The sequence below is a fragment of the Varanus komodoensis genome, unplaced genomic scaffold (genome assembly GCF_004798865.1).
Source record: "Varanus komodoensis strain SLA01 unplaced genomic scaffold, ASM479886v1 scaffold6_4, whole genome shotgun sequence".
Classification (NCBI taxonomy): domain Eukaryota; kingdom Metazoa; phylum Chordata; class Lepidosauria; order Squamata; family Varanidae; genus Varanus; species Varanus komodoensis.
Window position 1 is genome coordinate 20,515,577 of NW_025336347.1, and position 17,652 is coordinate 20,533,228.

Consider the following 17,652-nt stretch of genomic DNA (forward strand, 5'->3'; position numbering starts at 1 on the left):
TACACATTAATCATATAGTTTTATTTATCAAAATATTGTTTCAGCCATTATGGAATACAATATATTTCAACACATACAAAGAACAAATTATTGATAAATAGCACAATTACTTACAAAAATACAGTTCATAAATAACGGAAAGATTATTAAAAAAATAAATGGTGTAGCTATTTTCTCTGTAAGCTAAAGCTATTACCTTTTGCTAAAAGGCCCATCAAACAGGCTATTCATATATTGTTTAACAAGACACACAACACCAGGAAGGAGAGACTGTGAGTTTTGGGCTTGCGTGTGCCTCTCCAGCTCTGGCACAATTTGGAGGATGCCTTTAGTAGTTTCTAGTGCCACTTCCCCAAAACCCAGCTTCTTTTTTCATCCAGATCAGAGATCTTGGTATATAAAAAAATTCTGGTTAGTTTAACAAGCAGCCTCAGAAACAATGGTCAGAAGTTGGTTTTACTGAAAATGACCAGTTTGTCAAGATTTAAGCATGGGAAGGAGGGTTGAAGGAAAGTGTAAAAAGTCAGAAACGGAAGGAAGGAACAGGGGAGCCCAAGATTCATGGAAGCTTATTGAGTCTGTTTCTAATTACACCATGGTATAACACAATGTACAAACAAGCCCAACATTTATTTTTGAAAGTAAGACAAGGGGGAGTGATTAGGGAGTCAAACTGTTGGGCCCCGTAGCTCAAAAGACACTAAAATTTTCAGACCATAGTAACATTGATTCTAGTATTCTATCCAAACACACTCTAAGTATATGAACTATTATGTTTTCTTACAATAAATATTTTACATTTTGAGCTTTTATAAAAGCCAACTGAAATATAGAAACAGACTTAAAGTAGTCTTTAACTTCAAGGATCCTCATGTACACCTGCAAATGATCTTTATGACAGCTTTATTTTATTATTTTTTCATGTCTTCATTACTTGGATCTGATCTAGGTAGAACAAACAGAATTCACATTAAAATGCAGATTTTATTATATCATCTAGATGTTAGATTCTAAAGAATTGCAGCATATTTTCTGAATAATTTTGTAGAGCCAAGTGGATACAAGGAATATTGTAGAGATAGAAAAAGAATAACCAAGTGGTAGAACAAATCCCATATCAAAAAAAGGTTGCAGCATTTGGGATTGTTTAGCAAGTAAGGGTATACATGATTGAGATGCCCAAAATAATGCCCGGTGTGCATTATGTATAGAACGTAGAGTTATCTCATGGAACTTAACTGGTGGCGGGGGGAGGGTCTCACAACAACTAAAAGGAAGTACCAAGAGTACAAGCACTTTTTGTAAAAGTGGCTCTATTCTTATATACTTTTTTGGAGTGACAGTATTGCCTGTACTTTTGCTAAAATAGGACTTTTAAAAGGGAAAGATTAAAAAGTGTAAGGAATCTGAATAACTGAATTCAATAAGGATACTCACTGTGTAATTTCACCTGATAGCAGAAATGGGCAGGAAGAAATGAAATGGTGGAAAAGATTTTAAAATAAAAACAAAAAAGCAATGGGAAAAGGAAGCAGCTACAGCAAAATATGATGAAACCTACCTTGAAGCCAGTCTACACCTTCTTGTAAGCCTTCACCTTTAAGAGCATCACTAGCACTGAAACAAACAGAGAATTTACTGTATCAGTATATAAAACCAGTGAAAAGAGTAATTACTTTTTATGTTTAAAATATAGAAATGGAAGACCACTATATTTAAAGTATATTGTTCATGTTCCAGGGCAGAGCTAGGTATGACATGGGTGCAACTGCTGCCAAAGAAAGCCACTTAGGTGTCTCTTTTTCTTCCACTAATTAACAGCGGTAAGGCAAAAGACAAGCTGTGCCTTGTCCTCTGCTGCACTGACACATGCCTGCATTGAACCGATCCCCCTGCGAGTCTGCCTTGGGTCCCAGAGCGGCAAGTTTCTCCGAGGCAGTGGGTCACACAAAGGAGCAACCCAAGGCGATGACTGCCCTCACCCGAGCGTTCTGACAACTCTGCGCACCTGTGCCAGCAACACAGTTCAGAAGGTGGTGACTCAACACATGGGCATGCACCTAAACATGTGAAACACTATATAGGCCGCCTTCTATTGGAGACATTTAAGAGTTGGCATTTCTATCATGTTCACTTCTTCCCTCTTACTAAATGAGAACTTCTAATCCCTTCATTAAAGCAAGTTAGCACATTAAGCACCAGCAGCAAGTTCAAGGATAGGATGGACATGCACATGGTAGGCATATCATGAGTGGAGCCGGCTGGAGCTGGAGGTCAGACTAGATGGCTTGGGAGGTCCCTTCTGACTTACTCTCTTTCTGTGTGTGGTAAAGAATCTAGATAATGATGTGTGCATTATGGAGAGCAGAGGGCAGGATATCAATTTCTGTTCAAGTTGCACAGGACATGCTGCACACCCAGCAAGTCAATGGAAGAGGTAACTTTCTAGATGATAACGATGATTAACAGTCTAAAGATGTGTTGAATGGCACTCTGTGCCTTGTAATTGTTCAGTGTCTCCAAGTGAATAGAATACATTATAAGTGACCTCAAAACAAATTCACCTAAAGACTTGTTGCTGAATTAATCTGGGAAAGTGCACTATTTGTTGGCCCCGAGTCCCTAAAGCTGCACAGCAAACGGTAACTAGCAATATGCCACATGAGAGGCAAGCTATAACTAGAATGTGTAAGAAAGACTACAGCACAAGGAAGTCAAATCTGAGTTCAAACACTGCATGTCAACGCAAGTACAAATGCAAGTAACGCAACTTTACCAGATATGCCATGGCTTATCTTTAATGTTCTCCAGGGCCAGTAAGTGAGAGATTTTTACAGATGACACAGCATTCTTGAGGTCCATCTTGTTTGCAAAAAATAAAATTGGTATTCGTCGATGTTTAAGATCTAGGAGTAACACAGTGTTTTGTTATCCCGGTCATGATTTAGAAGAATCAAATTGGGAAAAGAAAAGAGAAACACAGACTACTAACTTTTTACTATAATCCTTTGAAAATTATACTCAATTAAAATGCATTCTTGGGCCATGAAGAGTGCATGTTTCTGGTTCATGTTTGAGTAGAATTTTTAAAGTAATTCTCCCCGACCTCAGCATGTGATGTGTAAGGCTGCAAGTACAAACTATTTATAATACAAAAAGGATATGTACTATCTGGGTAAGGATCACTTCTTTCAAATTGAGCCACAGGAGCTGTAAGGGATGACACAGGAACTCAGAAGTCCACCTGTGAGATTCCAGCTTGTTGATATGATGTAGGACTGCAGCAACATAATGGACCAAAATAAACTAGCAATTGCTAAATCTCCTAAACAACTAAAAGCAGGGCTTAATTTCTATTAAAGGTGAAAGGATACTAAATTACTCTTGGAATCATGCTACCTACCCTGATAGCCTGTTTTTCAGAGCTTTTGGTGTATGGGTAGTTACCACAGAGGCGCTGGTTATTATGACTAGTATATCACATAGTCCAAGCGTCATCTCTAGTACCAAAAACAGATTCTGGGGCCTAGCCCTGGTATAAATTAAGTCAAGATGTAAAGATTCAGTACAACTAAGTACCAATTCTTTTTCAGTATAGCATGTTCTCATTCCACTGCAGTGAAGACAGGAAGGACATGACAATAAAGGGAATGTCAGTTCCATCCCACTTCCAAAAGAGATGAAAACAGAATAGAAATAGAAATAGCTTTATCAGCACAACTGGAGATCTAGAATGGATGGAATATCTTGCAAGAAGAGGTCTACATGAACAGGCTTTTTATCTGTGCTTGTTGTAAAGCTGTTATACACCATCAAGTTGTCTGTAGTTTATGGCAGTCCTGTGAATGGAAGCCCTCTAAAATGACCTATCCGTGGCAGCTCTGCTCAGCTCTTCTAAGTTCAAAGCTGTGGCTTCCTGTTGCTACCCTTCAGAAACTTCTCTGCCCCCTTCAGCATTATAGAGAGATCCACTTCTGCTGATGTGATCATTACTCCTGAAGAAGGTGGAGGCAGCTTAAGTCTGTATCTCTGCTTTGACCATTCCACCTTGAGTGCCTCTATTACGAAACCAGCTTGTGAGACTGCCTGGTCTCCCAGTGGCATTGCTCTCTCAGTTTCTCTGAAACTTTCAGAACCCCTCATCACATTGAGCTATGCATGCAAGAGGGTGTATCTGCATTTATTCACACCTAATGAAGGACCAAGACAACATGCAAGCTTGGGAGTGGTGTCAGAGGTATGGGTCTGAAGCCTGTTTTTCAGCATGAAAGGGACTTGGAAATACAAACAAGACATAAATGCTGTAACATCTTTTATTTAACTGCTCCACAGGTCACCAGGAAGGCTCTCAACTGATTCCCTTTTCTGATTCTAACCCACAAACGTCAAGATTTCCAAACCAAAATCATTAACTCTTTTTTGGTATTAAAAACAGATTTGGGAGAGAAGAAGAGCAGTTCTTGTTTGTGAGAGGCGGACATTACCAGAGCAAATGTCATGCTGAAATGACATTATTTATATGTATATACATTTTTCCTGCAAAGGACTCAAAGCAGCTTAAATAATCTTCCTCCTCTCCATTTCATCCTCACACTTATCTCCATTTCTTTCCCATATCTGCCTTCTCATTATATAAAGCCATTAAAGTTTTTCCAGTTCTCAGTGACTTCAATAAAAGTTCCATGAATTTCTTTTTCTGTAAGTTGATTATTCCTAGAATAAATTGGTTTAATATTGATTGAAATCAGTTTCCAACTAGTACTCATTATTTGAAATGTATCTGTAGTGGTATTCATGAAACCTATATTCTAATTCCTATTTACAAAAGGAAAGAAACAAAGGAAAATATATATTCAAATACAGACGAAGAAAGCCATTTAATGCTGAGAACAAACAATGGGCACAAGACTGAGTGAATGATAAAGAGCTATTCTCACCTGGATGACTGATGAGATTTTCAAGTTCTTCTTTGGCTACAACCATTCTTAGTTTGTCACTGCTATCAATGACAAAAATAATGGCCTGGCAATCTCTACAAGGCACAAAAACAAAGAAGCAAATTACAGGCCCTCTAAAACCTTGAGTGACAAAACAGGTAACTCAAGTCTTTCTCAGAGTGTTATATATTATTGATCTGACTTGGAGCATCATATTCTTATAGACTCTAAAAATAGTTTATTATTACACTGCATTTATGTCCTGCATTTTCTTCCTCTTGTGAGGCACCCAGGGCGGTTTACATAATTCAGTTTTTTATCCTCATGACAACAACCCTGTGAGGCAGGCTGGGCTGAGAGTCTGTGACTGGCCCAAAGCCACCCAGTGAGCAGCATGGGCAAGGGGGAACTAGAACCTCAATCCCCAAGTCCCTAGTCTACCACTTAATCACTACATCACACTGACTCTGTGGAGTTCATCTGCCACTTCCACCCAACCACAAATCCTCTGCACCCCACCAAAGCCACTCCAGGGAGTATGAGTGTCTTCATGAAAGATGTGGTGTGTGGTACAGGGGCACGGAAAGAATTCTAGCTACAGGGGCATTCCAAGGTCAGAGTTCCAGCTGTGACCTCAGAATATTATGGCTATAGTGTGGTGTAGTGGTTAAGAATGCTGGGCTGGGGCTCTGGAGATCAAGGTTCTAGTCCCCATTCAGCCAGGGTCACGAAGTTACTTTGGGCCAAACCCAACCTACTTCATAGGGTTGTCGTGAGGATAACAATGAGAAGAGGAGAAGAATTATGTAAGCTGCCTTGACTTCCTTGAAAGGAAAAAAGCAGGATCTAAATAAAATAAACAGCATCCAGCAGCCATAGATTGCATCCTTAGTCAAACAGAAGCATCACAGTCGTATTATTTTAGAGCAACTGCTGTTACAAAGTAAGCAACTACTTACTTGTAGTAGTATTCCCAGAGATTTCTGTATCTACCTTGACCCGACATATCAAACACAGTGAATGACAAACTATAAACAAACAGTAAACATATTATTAAAACAGAGATGCATTTAAGCCTGCAATTATATATACAGTTACTATTCTCACTGAACTCAATAGCATTTGCACAAGAATACTGGACAATATATTATTACATTACATTTCTATCCCATTAAATGTTTTTGATAGTATACCACTAATCTGAAAATTTAAGTCTGATATTAATTTAAAATCAAACAGCCATTCTATACACACTTACTAATCAATAAGCCACACTGAAGCCAGCTGCACCATAAAAATCAAGATTATCTACATCAAAATTTATACAAGAACTCACTTTTACATCTTAATTTTCTGAAAGCATGCTAATTAATAATTCCCAGTGAACTTACTAACCACCTTTGGATACCATAGTAAGCCGTACTTCTTTCGTATTCCAGTTTACTATGAACAAGCAAATATACTAATACACGCTGTTTCACCATTGCCCATTCATAGTCTACTCAGAATGAACAACAAATGCATTCAACATGGAATGATGTCAGGACAAGAGAAATGTTGCAGCTAATATAATCCACCAAGAAAGTATTTTCTAAGGCAAAGAAAAAGTATCCAGATATAAGTATTACCTTGATGTTTTGAATTTTTCTATGCTGAATCCTATTGTTGGAACAATATCTTGAGTTTGAGCCTTCATGAGAGAAAATTAGTCTCAGTTTTAGTATTAATTTAGCTCAGTTTTAGTATTAAAATCAGATTTTATATTTTCTTTTGATCTAAATAGCATTATAAGCTTCAAATGCTATTATATAATGATAAGTCAAGAATTGGACAATAACAACATGAAAAACATCTCTGAATAAAAGGGAAAGGTTTGCAGAATGATAGCTCTATGTTGTCTTTTTCAGCAGTCAGTCTGTATCTTAAATAACATTTCTGTTTGTTTTATTTATTGGTCTGTGAGTTTTCACAGCTGATCAAATTTCTGAGCACTGATCATACAATTATTACTATTTTGTTGTGGTAATAGGTGGACAATATGTATTCCTTTGTGTTGTGCTTTTACAACAGTAGTTGCCATCCAAAACAACTGGGAGGCAACATGTTGGGAAAGGCTATACTATAGGGAAATTACATTTCTTCAGAGTCCAAAATGCCACATGATTGCTGGGAATCTCCTGGGACACACCAGGGAAATTGGGGATAGCTTATCAATAGAGAATAAGGAAGTAGTGTACACAGATGCAGGAGTATCTTGATGATACAAGAATAGAGAGGAAAGTGCTTCCCAACCTCAAAAGCCGTGAAACATTGCAAATAGATAACATCACAGAAAGACTTACTGGATCAGTGGATGAAGTGAATACATACAACAACTATCTAGACTGTGATGTATTTGTTACACTTCTTCCTCTGGAAGTTCTATCATGCAGATGAGGAAATGTTCCACTGAGTCCATCAGAATCAAGAGAAGAAAGATCTAATGTATTTTCTCCCAAGGAATCTTTTTCCCAACCAAACTTTGACCATGGCAATAACCTTTGACCGTCATCAGAAGCAGTGACCACTACTGAATGTTCGATGAACTCTGATCTGGAAAAAAACAAAAGGCAGTTCTGACTTCCAGGTTGTGGCTGTTAGAAAAAAATGGTCCTCTATGACAAGGAAGTATGTCAGCAAAGGAGAAGAAATGAATCTTAACTGAGCAACTGAACTGCTAGCCAAGAATTCCAAACAGGAGTACAGCAAATCGCAGGAAGCCAAACATGCAAGAAAGCATTCTTCTAAAAAGACACCAGCAGCCAAAAGCAAAGCTTTTGGAAAAGGTGGAAGGCGCAGAAAGGAGCAAGAAGCACCATATGAACAGCAAGAGAGAGCATCAAAGAAACCTTAGTCCAATTTCAGAGATGACAGATTTTTATGTCATCTTATCGAAGCACATTGCAACCACAAATGTCCATCTTCGATGATTTCAGCTCAGGTGTCCTGAACACCAAACCTATGACTGAAACTGCTAAAAGCAACAGCCGATTACATAGCAATGGAGGAAATAGTAGCTGCCTGCATTCCAGCTTGGATCTTTTTAAGGAAGATGACATGTCAAGGTCATCCTCGCCACTTCAAGATGCTGCTGCATATGAAATGAAAAAACTGCTTCTTTGGGAATCAGCTGAAAAAAAACTTTCCTGAGAAAATGAAATAAATACCTTAAATGAAAATGAGTAATTGGTAAGAAATTACCAAACCCGCACGGATCTGGTAAAAACAACAAAACTAAGGAGATTCCTTCTTCATTGTTGATTCTGCAGTGGAGCTAATGAATGAAAGCACTAATGTCAGCTTTAAAAGGTTCCCAAAGAGGAGCCGAAGACTCACCTGCTACCTTCCCATTGTTGAGGGTAGTCAGTCTGAAATGCCTGGAAACAATGCCGGTGTTCTTGGAAGTAATATGGAAGAACTTCCTCCTATGCCTCAGACGCACATTGATCCTGAACTCTTAAATAATTGGCAGTGCTCTACAGAAGAATCATTTAAGTGTGTAGCCAGAAAGGTGAGATGCAGCATGAGGCCTAAAGATTAAAAAAAAATCTGGATCCAGATTCCTGCTAATAATTCCTTAAACCAGTCTCCCTTGGATTATGTTTGCAAAGTCCAGAAATGGATATCCTCTTCTAATCCCCAGCAATCAGGGCTGGTTCATCAAAGGATGTTAAATGGGGTCAAGATGTTATTGGCAACCCACGAAGAGCAGAAAAACCTTATTGGCACTTATGAATCAAGATGAAGGGAGAGCATGTGTGTTGAGTCTTGAAGAAAATTAAAAGGGTTTGCATGTGGAGAAAAACAGAAGAGCAAGCTTTGCATACAAAAGTGATCACTGCTATCTAAAGGATTCTGAATGAGAAAGTTCTTTCACCTTGTGCTTTAATTTAGACTGAAGATTGAAAGGGGAAACATAAAAGGTTTCATTTCATTTTGTTGCCCTGTGTTTAAATCCAGTAACACTGCAGATATATTTTAACAAAATGCTTAAACAGAATTTACTTACAAGACATACAAGAGCACATATAAACCAGCACTTGCTTCCTTGCTGCCAATGGTTTATCCAGAATCATCAACAGGCAAGAACAAACCCCAAAGTACAGCGATAAACCTGTGTTTCAGACTGAACTATGCATATTAGGATCTGAGAAGGCAGGAGTCACTAGAGAAGGCAGTAAAGCTAGGGAAAGTTGAAGGGAGAAGAAGAAGAGCAAGGCCAAATACGGGATGGATCAATTCCATACAGGAAGCTACAGCCTTGAATTTACAAGCCCTGAGCAGGGCTTTGACGGACAGGACATTCTGGAGTACATCACAAGATCACCATAAGTTAGAGATGATTTGACAGCATATAACAACAACAAAACAAATGCCTTCTATCCTTCCACAAGTGTATCCAATGGTAATTTTTTTCAATAATGTTTTCTTTTTTCAGCTCTTCAATAAGACTTTTCAAACCGAGCTAACATACTCACTAAAATATTACTTACATTAGATGGCTTCAACTTGTTGATAATTGTTGTTTTGCCACTATTGTCTAACCCAAGACACAAAACGTGAACGTCCTTTTTCTTCAGGCCAAGCCAGCCGGCTAGCTTGTCGAATAATCCCATAACTTAGAATGAATGCCACAGTCAATACCTGTGTTAATGAAAAATATGACTACTTAAAACAGTTGCAATTATAGCAGGTAAACATGAATACCATGGTCATCAAATGTTTAGGATAAAAACATCCAGAGAGAAAATGGTGTCAAAGCAGGTTCTTTAATATAAGTAACTAAAAGATAAACTAAGAACTTTGTAAGCAGCAGTGGATTCCTTGCAAGAGGAAGAAAAGTGGGATATAAATACAATCTAAGAATAATTTGGAAAGTGTGGTACTTTCAAAGCAGTTCAATTACTTGTCTGAAGTACAATATCCTTATATCAATATAATTTACCTATAGTATCACAGTTTTTGTTTCATCCAGATCAGTGCATTATGCATAGGGAAATAAAATGCACTAACTGGTCTCATTACTTACTTAGCACCCTTACTTAGTGAGCGTGCTAAGAACATCTGCTTCTTCCGTTATGATTGGAAAGGCTTCACATAACATTTGGTCAAGCCCTAGTTCAGAATTCTTTCTGAACCGAACCACTTTTATCTCCTTAGAATTTAATACTGATATACAAGGCAAGACGACCACCAGAGATATTTGCATAACTTTTTCAAAATAGGTCCAACGATCTGAAGCAAATGAGCCAAATTACACAGAAAACACCATACAATGCTAAGAAATCATCACTCATTTATAAAAGTGTTTGAACTATATAATACGTTGTATCATCAAGGATAGGATCAGTATTCCATACTACAATGCTGTAAAAATGGCACTTGTCAACTACAGCGGAAAGGCCTCCATACGTAGTCTATGGATCAGGTTTGCAATCTGAACTTCCCACGACATTTTCTGTGCCAACTGTATCTGTCCCTGTGGCGTGGCACTCTGACTTGGGAACTAGGTCCTACAGGTTTCTAGGCATGTGGTAATTCTGACAAACTGAAAGTATTCATAGTTTATTTCTATACTGCCCAACAGCCAAAGAAATCTGGGTGGTTCACAACAAGAGGAATCATCTGAAATGCAGGAATCACTCTTCTGAATGTTGTCTTTCTGCTGCAAAGGCTGTGTTAAGACCTTCCTGAAGAACTAGTGCCCTTCCTCGCCAGTAAGCTTCTCACTCATCTTTTTGATTTTGCTAAAGAAAAACCTTTAAGAAGTAAGGTTTTAACACAAAAATTCTGGAAACTGATACATGCAGAAAATCTTTAAAATTAAGTTTCCTATGAGCCCCAAGAACATGCTTTTGAATATTGTGCCAGAGACCCTTTAAAAAAAATATGTCAGAGTTATTTAAATATTTGACTATGGCAGCAAGAATCACAATAGCTTCAAAATGGAAAACACCAGAGCCTCCAACCATTGAAGAATGGAGAACTAGGTTAGCAGAATATGCAGCGATGGCAAAGCTGTAACTAATTATGCAAATAGACCATTAGAGGAATTTAATGACAAATGGAAATTTTATTGTGCTCAGCATGATTAATGGAAGTTCAGGAGTTTAGAAGGGAAAAAGGAAAGCATTAGAATTTGAACTGGTTAAAAAATCTGTTGATGTATAGAATCATGATTCTTTTTTTTTTGCAAACTCTCATAGAGTGTGGGAAGATATGAAGAGAGTCGGTTCCGGGGGTGGCAGTAAATGGGTTGTGTTGTTTGTAATTCCCTTGGCAACTTCGTTTATTTTGTTCACTTTAGTCTGTTCTGTTTATGTTAGTTTTTCTTTTGTTCTGTATTTTTTCCTATGTAATTGTATATGTTGGGAAAATAAAAATATTTTTTTAAAAAGAAGTAAGGTTTTAATTCCACCCATACCCCATACCTAGTGGGGTGTTTTTATTCTAAAGAAACTAGCTAAGTATTTAATATGCCCAAATGACAAGGTATCAAGGGAATGAAATAAATGAAATACTAGCAATGTTAATATAATTCCAAGACACAGGGTTTTTTTTTAAAGGCAAACAAAGCAGTTTATTTAGAATGCCACTAACACAATACTGAGTATCACTAGTAAGCACAATCAGATACTGAAGATGAAACTCAAATACTTTGGCCACCTAATGAGAAGGAACAACTCACTGGAGAAGATCTTGATGCTGGGAACAACTGATGGCAAAAGAAGAAGGGGACTGCAGAGGATGAGGGGGCTGGATGGAGCCACTGGGGCAATGGGTGTGAGCTTGGGAGGGCTCCAGGGGATGGTGGAGGCAGCAATGCCTGGAGGAACATGATAGATCGGGCATGACTTTGCGACTAACAAAAGTAAGAAAGATACGGAACATATTATGAAGGTAGAAATAAAACAAGTGTGAAACAATTCATCATTATGAATCTGGGTAAGAAAAAATTAAATAAATATTTTCATGCCAATGTTAGAAATACCTGCAGCTATGTTAATATTCTTTCCAGCTATGACCTTGGGTACCAGCCACTCAACAGCAGGATGGTTTCAAATGTATAAATTGAGTCTGACCTGATAGATTAAATCCTGTGGGTTCTGAACTGAATAGCTGGAGCAGTTATTTCAATTAAAACTAGCCAGTAGGTGTCCTCCTGCCAGAACAGATAGTTCTGTTTGTTCAAATTCTCCCTTCCTCTTGACAAATCCTAAATCTAATCTAGAAGGTTGGGGGGTATAAGCACCAACATGCATTAGAATCCTCATTTACCAAAGAGCAGAGAAAGACAAGGCAGACTAGGCTAAGGAAATTGAGCCAGCCCAGTCATAAGTGGGAAGGATGGGAAAGGCTAAGGGGCCAACATTTCAAAAAAAAAGTTTGAGAGGCCTTAGTACTGAGCAAAATAAATAAATAAAAATCTATGCTTCAGACAAAGTTTTGTAGCATAAATGTTTTTCTGAGCATTGCCTTTTCACTAAAGAGTACAAGTAGTTCCCCTAATATTACAGTTGTTAGCACTGGCTAGGCCTCATCTGGACTGCGGTATGCAAACAAAGTGGAAAGGATTCAGACTGGAAGCAAACCAGTATAAGGAGAGATTGCAAAAAATGAGCATGTGTAACTTAGAGAAGGCTGAAAGGTGATATGATAGCACTTTACAAGTACTTGAAAAGCTGTCACAAAGAGGAATGCCAAGATCTCTAGGCTATCCCAGAGAAGACACGGAATAAGGGGCTCGTCACAGGAAGCCAAATTCCAGCTGAACTTCAGGATGAACTTCCAGTCTCTGAGCAATGCACAATGGAACCAATGACCTGGGGAGGTTGTGGGCTCTCCCACACTAGAGGCATTTGAGAGGCAGCTGGAGGGATGGTTTAACTGGGAGTCCTGCACTGAGGAAGGGGATTGGACCTGATGACTCCCTGCCCCCCCCCCGTCAACTCTATTGTTCTATTATTTTATATCAGCATATGTAGGATCTGAGTTTTGACCTGTAATCCTACATACTCCACTTAACTTAGTGGATGCTATTTCCAGGTGTGTGTAAAAAGGATTAGATAGTAAAACACCAAGTTTTCATCCTCCACCACTGCATCCTTACACTCGCTGGTACTACAGTTTTTATGCATGATCCCATCCCCAGAAGCTGCCTAAGTTAAAGAGAAGGAAACACGGTAGCCTAAGTATTAAATTAAGAGATGTAGTGGTTAAGACCATGGCAGCTGCTTTCTTATGGACCTCTCCTACTCGACCAACCCACACAGGCGACCTCCGGCCTTTACCCTCTTGACTCCACCTGGGTCCAAGATCCCCCCCGCCCCCCAGAAAAGAAGATCAAGCGGTGGTGCCTTGGTTAAAAGGTCGAACGCCCCCATTCAAATTTCCCTCCTCGGCTCTGAGGCTCCTGGGGTAACCCTGGATCAGTCACTCACGCACACTCCCCCCCCCCCCTCAGCCTAGCCTGGCCTACTCCGCAGGGGTATGGAGAGGACAAGACGGGAGTGAGTGCCGGGAAAGGGAGCCATCGTCAGAGCATGGCCATGTCATAAACACGACTCATACTGACGGAGCAGGGAACCAGCCGCCCTCAGCCCCGAGCGAAGCGCTTGCGAGCCCATCACTCACGCCCGCTCCCCGACCTCCCCATCGCCGGCTCTGCGGGAGAAAGAGGCCGCCCGACGCTACTCACGCGGGAAGCGCGGCCGCCTCAGACTAGGCCCTGGAAGGAGCGCCGCGGCCCCGCCCCACCGCCCTGACGCGGCGGCGTTGCCTGGGAGACCGAATCATCCTCTTAGCCACGCCCTCCCGGCCGTGGGAAGATTTCGCCACGCCCCCTTTTCAGCACTGTCTGTGGGACGGTCGCTGTCTGCACGAGGGATGCCTATCGCTTCGAGCAGAGGAGGAAGAGCATGACCGTAAGAGTGACTGGAAGTACAGATTGTGCCCAACTTCCAGTTCTCTTCCAGTAACTTTCTCCCGCTTATAGCAAGACAGAAACGGGAACAGCAGGTGCAGAATCCGGGAATTAGTGCGGCGAGTTGGCAGAATCATGTCTCTCTGTCCCCAATAAAAGGCAGCAACAAATACAGGAAGCTTTGTCTCCCTTGGGTTTCTTTGAGCAAATGTTTAAGTGTGGTAGATGCAAAACTGGATTCCATTCTCTTCGAACATAGTAGCTCTAAGTTGCACTTGGCATCAAAAGACAAACGTTTCAATATCCATAATTAGTGCTAGCCATAATCTTATGTCTGGAGATCCATATCTGCTTACACTGGATATGTGGAGGAAGAGATGGAGGGTGTTAAAGCAGCCACCTTCCATTTTATGGATATGACTCATGGGAACCTATGCCTGGATTGGCTTCCTTGGCGTAAAAGTATGAAGTTCCTCCAAAGGGGGAAGCATCAGCACTGGAACTCTTTAACCCTGCTCTTTAATACTTAGTTCAAGGGATAGCTGTTCCTTTTAGCACCTGCGAATTGCTGCAGATACATATAACTCTATTTACATCTGCCTTCAAGGTAAAGCAAGGAATAGCAGAAATCAAATGCTTTTAAAACAACTTTTCATAATGTTGCAGGACACCCGCCTGAAATAAGGACTCTGCCTGATTGCCCCCAGTGATGGTTATGTCCTTGGTCAAGGCAGAACTGGTAGAGATGCAGTATCAAAAAGAGAAATGCAAAATTATGAGCAAAGGAACAAATCTGTATTCCCAGATAGATTTCTCTCACTATTATCAAGGCACATAATCCTTCATTTTCTCCTTAAAAGAATTTTTATGGACAGAAGTCAGTAACAGTGAGGAAACACAGCAGGGTTGCTCATGGGAGGCAATGATGTCTGGACCGTGGTAAAACTACACAACTGAAACAAGATGATTGCATAATATGACAATTCATCTTGAAGCACCTGCTATCTTGGCCTGAAATTTCTCTCTGATCAGGTCCTCCCTCCCCTCTCCCTACCTTGTACACAACGAACTAAAGAACTACCTTGTACACAACGAACTAATGTTCTGTACAAGGGGCTTTTGTGATATCATAGTCATACAAGCTGTTTGCAAATGATACATGATAGTGGAACCAAAAGGATGAATGAATAAGATGGAAAAAAGGAGGAAGATGTGTCAGGGCAGACATATATTAGCGTATGTATACCTGATGTACCTGGGAATCAGAACTAACCACATAGTTGCCTGACAAGATTGGGATGCCCATCTTAACAGTCAAAAACTTCTCCTCAGTTTCAGCTTTTCCGCAACTGTATTATGACAGAGCTTTGGTTCATTTACGCCTACCTTCTCCTTTTCTCTTCCTGTATTAACCTGTGGTGAGAGGCAGGTTTAGCATGAGAGAGTTTCAGGGTATGGGAATTATTTGTACTTTTCATAATTATTTTAACAATTGGTTGCACCTTGGTTTTTTCTGCTGGTTTTGTGGGAGATGTAGCCTTCCAGCAGCCACCCTGACTGGCTGCTGGAGTAGGACTGAAGTATGTCATTTTGATTAAAATATAGATTATAATGTCCCTTGTTTAATTCATCCTACATGTTAGGGTAACTACCAATGTTGGATAACTAGGGGTTCACACTGAGTTGTATAAATTAAGGAGACCTACAATCTAGGTTTTCTGGGACTTTGCCACAAACTGCCTAGTCAAAACTGTCCCCAAATTTCAGCATTCTATCTTTTAGAGTTTTCTTTCTATAAACCAAAATAACCAAAAACATAGGGAACAAAATGTCTCCCCCGAAGAGCTATTGATCTTTGCTATATAATGGAACATACTGAGGTACAAAATGTCCCATATTGTTTTGGTGAAACTAAAGGTAATTTTAGTCTGATTTACATGTCCGAAGAGCACCCTCTTGCCTTTCAAGGATGGGGGATTGCGGGAGATTTTAGACTGGGTGCCAGGAGGATGGGAAACCCTCTCCCTGACCCACAGGCTGAAATATGGCAGCCCATTATTTTGCTGACGGTTCTCTGATGAGTGGACAGTCATTTCTCAGATACAGAGTTTCAGTGAGATCTGTTTATAATAATTAACATTGAGAACGGCAGGGAGGTATCTCTTTGGAAGAAAACCATGTTTTCCAACTTAATTTAGTGCTATTATTGGGCCAAGGAAAAATGTGGCATCTTCAAGTGCATGCACAGTTTAAAAAAAAAAGTGTGTGCGCTTCAATTCAGACATTATTTTTGAGAGGGGAGGATGTTTACTCTATTTTTCCTGATTTTACACAATGGAAAGTGTTCCTAGGATGGAAAGAGAAGCATTTCTGGGAATGTATGTACAGTTCTAATGCTTTTGTCCTGTTTCTGTGGGGAATGGGGGAATAAAGCAATAAAGCATAAATAAATCCTTGACAAAAATATATTAACTCCTTTTCCTGCTTGGCTAGAATAGGAGGTTTTCCTGGGACAGAAAAAGAAGCGTCAGTAGGGATGCAGTTATGATTCTATGTGATTCTGTATATGGGATGTGGAATATTATATAACCAATTCAGGAAGAAATAAATATACTCTATATTTTCTTATTTTACAGTCTGCCGTCTGAGTGCAGCAGAAGTTTTGAAGCAGCTTTTAAAGAGTGGAACTGTAAACGCTGAGTCTGAAGAAGAGGAGGGAATGCCACATGTGGCCATTCAAGAAGCACATATCCAGCAAACCTAGGAAATATGCCATACAGGTTTGGTGGTACTGTGATGCTGGGAGATCCTGCCCTCTCAGGAGAGATGTGTGGATGTGTAGGCAGCCTAGAGTACCACAGGGAACTCACCTTGGCTTCAACATGGTGACAAACCTTGCGGGATCCTATTCCACACTGGCAGAAATATGGTAGGGGGCAAGGGAGAATTAAACTGGCTGAAGAATTGATAGACAAAGCCTTAACATACGTGAGAGAGAAAATACACTCCACTTGCGATGCGGCCACATATGCAGAAAGAACCACTATTATCACTGTTTGGTTTTAATAGTGACTTTATCTGATGTCCTCTTTTCCCACAAAAAGAAGCTATCATGCTACTTTCCTCGATGCATCAGGGGAGTCCCAAAGCTACGGGACAGTGCAATGGCCGTAGGAGGTTTGTGTGTAAGAGCACTGCACCAGCTCTTTGTGCAATTGGGTTGGCACAGATAATGGTCCCTCCTTTAGAAGACAGTTGCTCCATCAGACTTAGGAAGGACAAAAATGCCCCTCAGAGCAAACAACGCTAGTTTTCAAAAAGTATTTATGAGCTTGTTTCCCATTTGTGCCAGTGTGCATGGATGTTCTGCCTTTTTGAGTCAAAACCATTGTTTTTATTATCCTTATTTACAGTTAGAGAAATTTAATGTTTGAAGATGCAGAAATGCTGATGGCTACTCTGCATGCAAAATGGCAGAGTTATTCTGTATTCAGAGTAAACATGCCACCTTAAGCACTGTGTATTTTCTTAGCTCTGGGTGTTTTGGTTTTGTTAAACACATTTCACCTTTATGAAAACAAAACATGTTGCATTGTGGGGGACTTTTATATCCTAATTAATAAGAAATCACTTTGGGGTTCACTCCCCCAACCCCAAATACAACCTTTGTTGGGAGGGGTTGATGCTGGGTGAAAGTATATATGTTTAATTTTGTATTTATTAACTGACCTAATATCTAAACCTTGAACTGCA

General features: G+C 39.9%; 1 protein-coding gene across 1 annotated transcript; it reads right to left on the minus strand.

The window, feature by feature from the left end:
* LOC123034537 (ADP-ribosylation factor-like protein 6) lies at nt 1-13,728 on the minus strand. Its single transcript, XM_044451952.1, has 8 exons — nt 13,675-13,728; nt 9,470-9,620; nt 6,566-6,627; nt 5,897-5,965; nt 4,938-5,032; nt 2,777-2,906; nt 1,562-1,617; nt 1-945 (listed from the first exon to the last, which is right to left on the minus strand). The coding sequence occupies exons 2-8, from the start codon at nt 9,590-9,592 to the stop codon at nt 920-922; spliced, it is 561 nt and encodes a 186-aa protein (XP_044307887.1). The 5' UTR covers nt 9,593-9,620; nt 13,675-13,728; the 3' UTR covers nt 1-919.
* Nucleotides 13,729-17,652: the final 3,924 nt, after the last annotated feature.

Excerpts from the sequence above, each read along its gene's own strand:
- LOC123034537 (XM_044451952.1), bottom strand. The coding sequence starts at position 9,592 with ATGGGATTATTCGACAAGCTAGCCGGCTGGCTTGGCCTGAAGAAAAAG. Across the intron at positions 5,966-6,565 it reads GAAAAATTCAAAACATCAAG|TTTGTCATTCACTGTGTTTG; the intron begins GTAATACTTATA and ends GTTTGTTTATAG. Across the intron at positions 5,033-5,896 it reads CTCTGGGAATACTACTACAA|AGATTGCCAGGCCATTATTT; the intron begins GTAAGTAGTTGC and ends TGTGCCTTGTAG.